Source organism: Guillardia theta (assembly GCF_000315625.1).
Source record: "Guillardia theta CCMP2712 unplaced genomic scaffold GUITHscaffold_65, whole genome shotgun sequence".
NCBI lineage: Eukaryota > Cryptophyceae > Pyrenomonadales > Geminigeraceae > Guillardia > Guillardia theta.
In genome coordinates, this window is record NW_005434609.1 from 97,334 (window position 1) to 107,971 (window position 10,638).

General features: G+C 51.7%; 3 protein-coding genes across 3 annotated transcripts; 1 reads left to right on the forward strand and 2 right to left on the reverse strand.

The window, feature by feature from the left end:
- Positions 1–483: 483 nt before the first annotated feature.
- On the reverse strand, positions 484–4,937 carry GUITHDRAFT_113193 (hypothetical protein; the record flags this gene model as incomplete). The annotated part of the gene is made up of 27 exons (XM_005827581.1): positions 484–561; positions 613–657; positions 709–885; positions 1,061–1,252; positions 1,318–1,401; positions 1,548–1,766; positions 1,818–1,955; positions 2,008–2,082; positions 2,137–2,220; positions 2,265–2,360; positions 2,409–2,498; positions 2,549–2,649; positions 2,703–2,852; positions 2,902–2,932; positions 2,980–3,060; positions 3,181–3,234; positions 3,286–3,413; positions 3,469–3,517; positions 3,572–3,643; positions 4,110–4,168; positions 4,217–4,261; positions 4,310–4,344; positions 4,396–4,444; positions 4,492–4,562; positions 4,616–4,746; positions 4,796–4,853; positions 4,903–4,937. 27 exons carry the CDS (start codon positions 4,935–4,937, stop codon positions 484–486), a joined length of 2,427 nt encoding a protein of 808 aa, XP_005827638.1.
- Positions 4,938–6,421: 1,484 nt separating this feature from the next.
- GUITHDRAFT_113194 (hypothetical protein) lies at positions 6,422–7,742 on the forward strand (the record flags this gene model as incomplete). The annotated part of the gene is made up of 3 exons (XM_005827582.1): positions 6,422–6,533; positions 6,583–7,617; positions 7,672–7,742. 3 exons carry the CDS (start codon positions 6,422–6,424, stop codon positions 7,740–7,742), a joined length of 1,218 nt encoding a protein of 405 aa, XP_005827639.1.
- Positions 7,743–7,754: 12 nt separating this feature from the next.
- On the reverse strand, positions 7,755–9,348 carry GUITHDRAFT_154045 (hypothetical protein). Its single transcript, XM_005827583.1, has 12 exons — positions 9,274–9,348; positions 9,188–9,225; positions 9,067–9,141; positions 8,966–9,017; positions 8,872–8,920; positions 8,767–8,818; positions 8,573–8,674; positions 8,403–8,527; positions 8,169–8,278; positions 8,071–8,126; positions 7,936–8,023; positions 7,755–7,885 (listed from the first exon to the last, which is right to left on the reverse strand). Exons 1-12 carry the CDS (start codon positions 9,307–9,309, stop codon positions 7,832–7,834), a joined length of 837 nt encoding a protein of 278 aa, XP_005827640.1. The 5' UTR covers positions 9,310–9,348; the 3' UTR covers positions 7,755–7,831.
- Between the last annotated feature and the right edge of the window lie 1,290 nt (positions 9,349–10,638).

Genomic DNA, 10,638 nt, shown 5'->3' on the forward strand with positions numbered 1-10,638 from the left:
GAGAGAGGAGAGAGGAGAGAGCAGAGAGAAGAGGGGAGAGGAGAGAGCAGAGAGGAGAGAGGAGAGAGGAGGGGGCGGTAGGAAGGAAGATGTGCGGAGGAGGGGATGTATCTTGCCAGCCATGGCTCGGCGAGAAGGGAGATCGACAATCAAATGGGGGCTGTGGTATCTTTGGGGTGGGGGGTGGAAATTGGCTACATAGTACCCATACTTTTCACTGTATCAATAGGGGTATTCGGTAGTAAGGAGTAATTGGCAGGGAGGGGGTACGGAGGGAATTTGAGAGATGCTCTTTTAAGAGCGAAAAACAGGAGGGGAGGAGGGGGGGGGGGGGAGGCGAGGGAGGAGAGAGACGTTGATGAGAAGGCTGATGTGAGAGCACACGATGAGGTGAGAGAAGTGGAGAGTCTGTCAAGCTCTGAGAGCAACAAGGCAAGAGCGAGGTAGAGGGAGTGTTTCGACTGCATGCCATGCTTGCGTTAACTAAGGGGGAGGAGGAGGGGGAGGGGGGGGAGAGATGGGTGGCTGTTGGTTCAACTTGGCGATCGATACTCCTCTTTCCTGAAACAAACTCAGCGAAGAGATCAATTCAGGCTTCAGCTTCATGAGCACCTTCGTGTCCTGTTGACTCAAGGCCGGCAGCCATTCCTTGGGATCCTGTTCACACCATGAGAAATCCCCGGCATACCATTGCAGAGAAGGCCATACCCGGATAAACAGCAGAGAACCTTCTCGAATGTTCTCTCCTACCCCAGCGGCCATGTCCAAGACCTGTCCCTCGGACGCGCGCCAAGCGAGCTTGGCGACGGAAAGAGCGTCCATGGGAGTACCCCAAGGCACTCGGATGATGGCGAGGTCGCGGGGAGGACAAGACAGAGAGAAGACCTGATAGGATGAAGTGAGGAGAGGGGAGAGGGGAGGAGAAAGAGTGCAGATGAAGGGGAGCAGAAGAAGGATCAGGGAGGGAGGGAGGATTCGGAGCAAGGAGGAAAGCAAGGAGGAGAAGAGAAGAATAAAAGGAAGTGGGAGGAACAGAAGAAGGTCTACTGGTAGCACATACTTGAACGAGTCTCGCGGCAGCTTGCTCGATGCTCCAGCTCTTGTGGATAGGGACATGGCAGCAGGGACTGAGGCGACCTTTCCATGCCTTGCTGCCGTCACTTCCATGGTCTCCTGCGTCCGTCTCCAGTCTCCTTACATACACGAACAACACATCAGTCGACTTGTCTTCACTCAACTTCTCCTCCTGCACCTGTTGGAAGCATCAGTGAGGAGAACAAGCTCTGACCTGTCGCTCTCTCCCCCCTCTGCACTTACATGCACGATCAGACGGTTGCTCGCTGGCAGACGTTCGAGCTTGTGCTCGTCAAGGAGTATCGAGCTGAGCGACCCACCAGTGTCCTTGTCGTCAACGTCAGCCAGCAGCAGCAGGGCGGGAGTGAGGGAGGCGGGTGGGGGAAGGGCGAGGAGGAAGGAGGGCGAGAGGCGGGGAGAGAGAAGGAGGTAGCGGGGGGGAGAGAGTAGGTGGAGCGGAGGACAAGACGTACCCTGCGCATGCACACTTGTGCCGTCGGGATGTTGAGCATGTGGGCTACCTTGTCTCTTAAGGAGGAGGTCTGAGCAGATCGAGGGAAGTCGACAAGTCCCTTGTAAGCTTGCGAGCAGTCGGAAAGAGACATCTGAAACACTTCGAAACGGATGTGGTTGCAAACGCTGGAGGTTCCGTCGACAACCCTTAGCGCTTCTCCCGCTGAGATTTCGCAATCCTGACATGTTCAGTTCAGCTCGCCACAAGTCGTAGGTTTGCGTTTGCTCACCTTAAGTTTCTTCTCTTCCTCTGCGAGAGCCTTCCCGTCTGGCAGCAAGAGGTGAAAGCTTTGCTGCGATTTCTCAATCCTCGCCGACAGTTGTTCCTTCAGCTGCTTCACTGTCCATCTTACATCTAGAGCAAAGATCTTGCAAGAAAGCATCACAACAAACAGCTCATCGCCCCGTTCTTCCTCTCACTGTTTCTTCGGTGGCTCCAACACCGTTTTCCCATTGTACTTTGACTGATGTTGTGAAGAACATGTCTTCTACCATCTGCCAACAAGTCACAACAGACAGCAAGTCAGCCGTGCTATCACAGTGAATTACTTGTTTGTGCTGGTTGCCCTGCAGATGACTGTCGGTTTGTCCGAGGTAGATGGTAGTTCCATGTACCACGTTGATATCTCGCAACTTGCAGCGGGTCAAGACGGGCTGGCAGCAAGCTCAGGACTCACTGTCTTGTCTGCCAGCGCCGAGGGGAACGACTGCACAACATTGTCGTCGGCTACAACCAGCCATTCTTGACTCGCTGTTGGCACTCCGACGAACGCCTTTGACAGGTCCCGTCAAAGACAGTGGGCTCGGCGGTGTAGTACAACCTCAACATCGTTGGCCAGCTGCAGGCAAGACGACTCCTTGTCTATGGAGAGAAAGACTGATTCAGATGGCTGTTTGGTGGTTTCCTGCAACTGATGCCAGCAAACGTCAACGTGGAGGTCGGAACAATCCTTAGTGCTACCTTGCAGACCCTGATTGTCAGGCCACGGGGAGGAAGAGAGATAGGTGGAAACTCTGCGTTTGCAGGCTTCTCTTCAAGGAAAAATTCTACGTTTGCACCTCCTAGCCAGAAAGCATCTCAACACGACCTTCTCATCACGACAAGTTCTAGAAACCTTCCATCATCTCCATCAGAGCCTTGTTAGCAAGGTCGTCAGACTCGTCGAACGTCCACGGGATATGAAGCTGGGGGACTAGAGCAGCCTCGTCCCATCGCCTCAGCCTGACAGTCTCTTGGAGACTCTCCATATTGTCAAAGATGTTTGCTGTGCAAGAGTCAAGATGGAACAAGTCGTCAGATGGAAGAAGACTAACCTGTGTCTGCAAGAACATCTCTTGCTATCGTCTGAGAACAGATTTCATCATGAGAAGTATTGCTGACGTAATGAGTACCGTGGAGGTTGTTCTAAGTGACATTTTCTTCGACAACTGCACTTTTCGATCGATGTCTATTCCTTTCACCTTGCCCCTGACCTGTTTCTCACAATATCATCTCTATCGTCATCAGCATCCTCGTCGTCAACATCATCGTCACCACAAGCACCATCATCGTCATCATGTCCACTATCTCCATCAACAACGTTTTTTCTTCACCGTGCAGAATACTGTGTTTTTCTTTTCTTCCTCAGCAAGTTTCGCCTCTTTCAGCTAAAGACAGGATCGTCAATCTGATTTCTTCATAGCGAAAAACTTGAACACCTTGGAGTTCTCAAGGTCGATCCGTTCTCTCACCATCTCCGGTACTTTTACATCATTCTCATCCCTGGCATCTTCTCTGCCGTATACCAACATGTACGCCGTTGCTGCCTTCAGCCTCTTCACAGCTCCTGCAACTTCAACATCAGGGCAGGGAGAGGAAGGTTCACTGAAAAGCTCCCGTACCAACTCCTGCATCACAGCCACACGTGCTGAGGACTGTCTGTTGAGAGACCTGACAACATCCCATCAAGACCGTTGCTCTTCTACCTTCTTTCTCCTTCTTCACCTCTTTGATATCAGCGTCGTTGAACTCGAACCAGCCATCCTTAACGCGGATATAGGCGAAGTAGTGGCCACCCTGAGCGCCTCCTGTTGTCAATGCTGAGGAGCATGAAACAGAGCCTCTCGTGTTCGTGTACCAACATGCACCAATACAGCGTGTAGGTAATATCCCGAGAACTGACTGGTTGGCAGACCCTCCTCTGACCTGGTGACTGAGGTAAGATAATGAGGTATTACTGTTCGCCATGATGATGATGATGAGGAGGAGGAGGAGGAGGAAGAGGAAGAAGAGGAAGAGGGAGAGGAGGAGATTGTAGCTGTTGTCTTCTTCTAACAACACAGACCATGACAGAATTTCAACAAGGATATCTGACAACGGACCTGCCGGCCTTCATGACTGAATTGACATCTTCAGATGTAATTCTTGACGGAAACTCCAGCTTGTCGCAAAGCTACATTAAAGTGAGATGGAAGAATTTGAAATCGATGAAAAAGTTCTTGATGAAATGAAATCTTCGAGTCTGAAATGAAATGCTCTATACCTTGATTCGAGTGTCCGTCTCCCAATCCCAAACAAACCTCTGAAGGTGCAGAAGAAGAACTAAAGGCATTACAAGTCAAATTCCTTGTCTGACGCAAGACGTTCTACCTTGTGGCAGTTGAGAGAAAAAACTTCCTTTCACTGTGAAGAATTCTTAAGATGCAACAAGCAAGAGAAAACCGTCAGTGTTCACGGTAATACCTGCATCACGAAGAACTCCGTCTTCGCATTTCAATCTGCACTCACACCAAGTATCATGACAAGACATCATGACATCAAGTGTAGACCTGTTATCTCCTGTGAGATGCACCACCTCGTGATACTGCTTCAAAGCATCTGCAAGCAAGCATCACAACCAAAGACTTCTTACCAGAGTAAAACACCAAAGATGTTCGAGTTGCCGTTGAGATTGAGAGAGATGTCAACAAAGGACGAGCTTGTCTTCGATTCATACCTGCAGTGCCCCATGTCAACTTTCCTTCAATGCCGAAAGGAAGATTCATATACCCGATCTCCTCACACCTCACAAAGTTGACAACCTCCCCTTGAAACAAGTCGTGCAACTTGATCCAGGCACCTTCACGAGATGACAGGTTTGTATTCTGCCGCTCATCTTCCTCCATGGTGTTCAACAGGACCTGAAGGTCGTCACCTCCCACAAACAGCAGGAGACGCTTCACAACGTACATGAAAGAACTCTTGTACATCCTGCTGTTCGAACGTATCTGCTGACGTCCAACCAAAGCTGAACTCCATCACATCACTTGCAAGGTTTCCTTGCGTTCCTCTCTCACCTGTTGGTGAGGCTCTTGGTAGACAGCGCAGCCATGTCGGACAGCTGCAAGCCTGCAAACAAGAGTTGCAGCTGATGGAGATAACACCTGTTTTCTTCCCCGTGGATGCTCTGATCGTAGCTGAAGCTGTAAACCCGCCTCCGGACCTCAGGCAGGAAGTAGAGCGCTTGCAGGAGGGAGTTGAGATAGCAGGTAGCACCCAAGTTGTGCAAGCCGGTGAAACCTGAAGCTCTCTCAGGGTGATGTAATGGCAAGGCGAGCAGGTAGACCTGTAGAGGACTTCTCGCTCTTGTCCAAGGAGATACTACAGGAGGATCAGGTGGAGTGAGGGCGAGGAGGAGGAGGACAGAAAGAAGGACGAGGGGGAGGGGAACCTGGTGCTTTGATTCACGATAGATGACTTCAACCCACCAAGTCTGGTAGAGGCTTTGACGGAGCCAGGAGGAGGTGGGGGTGGAGCTTTCAGGCTGCCCGATGGAGGTGGTGGGGGAGGAGGAAGTGCTTTACCGGGTGGGGGGGCGGGAGGGGGAGGGGCATGAGTAGGCGGTGGAGCAGAACAGGGAGCAGAGAGTGGAGGAGGGGGAGGAGGAGCTGGGGCAGAGGAAGCCATAGGAGGCGGAGGCGGAGGATTCATGCTTTCTGCAAACAAATCCCCTGAGTGTCGCCTCAACATAGACTGGGGTCATGTTCCGGAATATTAGCAGTGACCCTCATATTGCAATCGAACTAAACACTTGTTTTGACGCGAACGGTGTGAAACAACTTCGCAATGTCTTATCTCCCCTCACTCGCATTCGGTCGTCAGCTGCTAGGTCATATTCTTTGTTTCTCCTGGGATCCCTACACCAACCCCACCAACACCTCTGACACCTCATCATTAGCAGCAGCAGCAGCAGCAGCAGCACCACCACCACCACCACCACCACCACCAGCATCCAAATCCCGATCCTCATCCCCACCATCCTCTGTCCTCGTCCTCTGTCCTCGTCCTCGTCCTCGTCCTCGTCCTCGTCCTCGTCCTCTCTGCCACTACCCTCACGGGAACCGTTCACAACTGCGATGGAGCATTTTCGCTGTTGTCTCTCCGATTTTCGGTCAGACATCTTCTGTGGTTACTTGATACCATGCTAGGAAGCAAGGGGTGGGTGTCCAAAGGAAACGTGTAGGGTACTTAGAGGTCAATAGAGGGGGTGCACGAGATAGGATGTACCGAGCAGGGGAATTAGGGGGTGGGGTAATAGATGTAAGAGAAGACGAAACGAGAAAAGGAGCAAATGGGACAGGGGAGAGAGGAGGGGAGAGGAGGGGAGAGAAGAGGGGAGAGAAGAGGGGAGGAGCAAGGATTATCTCTTAGATGAGAGAAAAGAAGGAAGAGAACAGGTCACAGAAGATAACAAGGGACGCGGCTGGCAAAGCTTACAGAACAGAAGAGATATCGAAAAAAGAGGACGCGATAGCCCGAAAAGAAAACGATGACCAAAGTTGTGAAGGAGCTGACATTTTGTAAGCCAGATCAACCATGAGCGGTAAAATCGCCTACGTCATCCTGGGAGCTACAGGCAATCAAGGTAGCCATGTGGTGAAGTACCTATACTCTTGTAGCATCAAAGACATCTACGTGGTGACACGCGGTGAACCATGAAATCGCGCTTCTTGCCCCTTGCTGACCTCAGATTGTAGATGTGAACAATCCGAGGTCGAAGCAGTTCGAGCAGGTGATGTTCATGGGGAGGAGGGACGAGGATGTGTGCGGTGTGTTGGGTTTTGCTCACAAGTCGCAGGTGTTTCCAGGAGTGAAGGTGATCGCTGGTGACCTAGAGAACAAGTCTTCACTTGTCGAAGCGTTTAAGACTCCAATGAAGGACAATGAGTCCTACAAAGTCGTCGTGTTCGCCATGTCGACGCCATCGCTCGCGTCCAATGGATACGCCATCAGTGCTGAAGTGGAGGAGCAGTCAGGAAGGATCATTGTGGAGGCGGCGGAAGAAGCTAAAGTTACCCATATCGTCTACAGCTCAGTGGCTAATTGCGACAAGGAGAACCGGCCCAAGTATCACAGATCGAAGAAGAACATCGAAGACTGTCTCAAGGCGTCCAAGAACTCCTGGACCATCCTGCGGCCTGTAAGCTTCTACGAGACTTGGGCCAGGTTCAGCAAGGTCAAGTCAGGCTGCATGACGGGGCTCGTGAAGCCCGACGTGAAGCAGCAGTGGGTCTCACTGCACGACTTGGGGGCGTCAGCTGCCACGGTGCTGAGGAAGTACGAGCAGTACAAGGCTCGTACCATCGACCTCGTTGCGGACGAGCTAAGCGGGAACGAGATGGCAGAGAAACTTACACAGATCAGGAAGCAGGAGACGTTCAGGTACTCCATCGCCTGGTTCATGCGGCTGCTGCTGTGGGTCGCCGCACACGACATCTACGAGGAGCGAGTGACTTTCCCTGAGAAGGAAGGAGGGTACAAGGCGAACAAGCAGGACCTTCTGGAGCTGTCCAAGACGTTCTCGGAGGAGGAGTTCAAACGGAAAGGGCTCGTGAACTTCGAAAGGGTTGTCATGTTGAACGGATGGCACCAGGGTCCGCTAGCCTCCTCCTGGGGTATCGGAGACTACGCCATCTACGGTCTCGGCTTCCTCGGGGCCTGCTTTGCCACCATGGCTTACTTGCTGCCCGAGAGCGTCTGGACGGAGATCAAGAAGAGGTGGGCTTTCTACGGTAAGAGAGAGAGGAGAGAGAAGTCCTCTGGACGGTCAGTGACAAGTCGTACAGGCCTGATGCTGCTGTTCGTCCTCAACCTGCTTATTCGAGTTGCCGGGCTGCTTCGGAAGAAGGACAAGTAAACGTTGACCCTGCCATGTTTCCAGGTTCTTATTATTCAAAAATACATGAGGACGAGTGCGCGAGTCTCGGGTACCAGACCCTCGTCAAGTTAGAACTTGGGCCCACGTCTGCGCGCTGTGTACTTGCTATCCTCGGGTACCGCCTGAGAAAGAATATGAGATGTCCCAGCAAGGCTTCCAACCCCTGCCTTACCTTGCCCTGGGCCCTCTGTCTCTGTTTCTTGTTCTTGACCCACTCCTTCTTGCTGATGTCTTCTCTCCCTCTCTTCCCCTTGTGCGCTCTGCATCAACAGCGTCAGTCGCAGCAGCTACCTTCCACTACATATACCTATCACGCTTGTTCTCAAAACGTGCTTCGTTCTGCGCGTCTTCCGTTCCCAGAGCCTGTGCAAGTCAGCGTCGCGGCACAGCCATGGAAGGAAGAACCTTGGGCGCCTTGTGGATCTGACCATCTCGCTGGCCAGCGTAGATGACGAGGAAATACTTCTTTGCTCGAGTGGAGTGTGGGTAGTCGACTAGCAGACCTCCTCCAAACCCTTCGATCGGTATGAGGAGGGGACGATAACGAAGGACGAATGAATAAGGGATGGGATTTGGGGAAGCGACAAGAGATCGAGGCATACAAAGTCGAGAAGAGGAGCAGGGAGGAGAGAGACTTACCACATCGCATGGCACAAGATGTCACCAACTCCATCTGCTGAGGGTTTTCGGGGTACCACTGCAGAACTGCACGACCTCCTTGGACGAGCGAACGATAGAGGGAAGTAAAGAACGTCAGCAGCCTCCTGCCACCCCTTGTCAGGAAGCTCAGGGATGTCGATCGAGCATGCCTGTAAGGATTCGATGTGCTTGTCTCTGCGTTGCAGAGCCACTGAATGGCTGAGATGCTAACACACCCATCGAAGGTTCCTGGACGGAAGGGAAGACCCTGGACCATCATGTCAGACCCAAGGACGAGTAAGGACGAGCGTCCGTCCTCAGACGAGTAAGGACGAGCGTCCGTCCTCGTCAGGAACTCACTTGGCCCATGTCGTTTAGGATCACGTCCCCCTCTACCTCCTGCTCCTTGGAAACTTCTGCAAGACCGTTGGCGTCAGCAACTTGGTAACTCTGCTCAGCTAGGCAAGACCGAGCATGTCTTTTGAGATATCACAGCCGACCCATACGTGGCCAGCTTCCTGAAGGTAGAAATGAGAATCAAACAACATAATGATACGGACTACCGTCAGGCATTCACCGCTGAGACCGCTACCACATCCTATGTCTAACACATAGCTGTTCCACTGTACGTCAAACCCAACGGCTCGCCCAGCACAGCACAAACCTGTTTTCATCAGGAAGTGCTAACAGCTCGATTGCGCGTTCGGTCAGAGAAGTCTGGATTTCACGCATACGAGAGCTTCCAAGAAAGGTAAGCTGAGGCAAGCAGATGGTATGAGCCTCACCTTGTTGCATATTTCTTTGCCTCATCTCTCGAGTAGAACTGATTTTGTTTTGTCACGAATGAACGAGGGATTAAAGACAAAAATACCAACTCTGGGGGAGCAACGTGCTCAGGACGACTCATGATGAAAGAAGATGTTCACTGCTCTTCCTCTTGCTGTCACAAAGTTTCTGTCTTGGAATGAAAGTGGTCAGAAACGAAAAGCCAACGACGGGCATACTCGAATAGAAAAACAAGCACAACCGTAGCAAGCTTCTAATATGATATTCCATATCAACAACTTTCATCGTTCTCAACTCTCTCTCCCTTCCTCCCTCTCACGCTCAAATCCCTTGCACCCGTCTATGCTCTGTTAGCACTTCGGGCAATGCATTTTGGCACGTGCGATCTGGGGGTTGGCCCGTCGGCAAGGACTCCTGATAGTAGAGTCCTCGTACTGATTTTTAACTTAACTTTGAGTAAACTTTCTCTCCCTTTTATTATTACTCAAAGTCCATGACCCCATTTAAAATTATTGTTTAAAACGTCGGGAGTCACAGAGCTGTAAAATACATATAAGCCAGCAAATCAACTTCACCGTCAACTTCCCTTGGCGGCAGCCCCAAGAGATCCAAGGGGAGCTTGCAGGACTGCCTTGCCATGGCGAACATGACTGTGGGGTCATCTACTTATAATATAACTTCACACAGGTCTCTACGGCTTTAATAAAATACCATTGTACCGGGCCATACAGGCTGCAGCCCGGCATTGAAGCTCCTTGCTCCCTGGCACTGGGCAAGGCTGTCGTCCTGGAGGCTCGGACGCAAACAGCCCAACTGTCACGGGCGCATGAGCGACGTGTCAGCAGGCCAGGGACCCAGATCGGTTTCCCCTTGGAATCTTCCGTGGCGATCGTTTTACGCGTCACCAGTCACGTTACCGCTAAGGGCTCGACCCCTCCCATTGCCAGCCTTTCAACCCACCCATGTATTTTACCAGTCACGTTATTTGCGGGCACCACCCTACCCTACCCCTCTCCTTCAGTCTCATATATGACTCTTGATCTGTCCCTGATCTCGTGTCCCCTGCTTCCTTGCTCCCAGGGAATTCCATTGCTTCGGGGAACTTAACTGATATTCCTTTCTTTTTTAACGCAGTATCCTCTAGTTCTCTCGTCCTACAGTCTTGGCGGTTGGAGGGATTTAGAGAATTATCATAACTTCGCAACGCTGGGATTTCTTGAGATGACTGCATCATTCATGTCTGATTGCCTACCTGCTTCCTCTCGCACTGCGCACTATGACTCTCTGAACTCATAATAGATTGCTGGCCTGCTCTAAGGTCATCGTTTCTCACTTGATATCTGAATCTCTGGGTTCGATATCTGTCAACTCCTACGTACATGAGAATGGCCGAAAAATCGAACAGCTCTTGCCAACGCTGGAAACGCATCGGCACGAGGTCTCACACGTG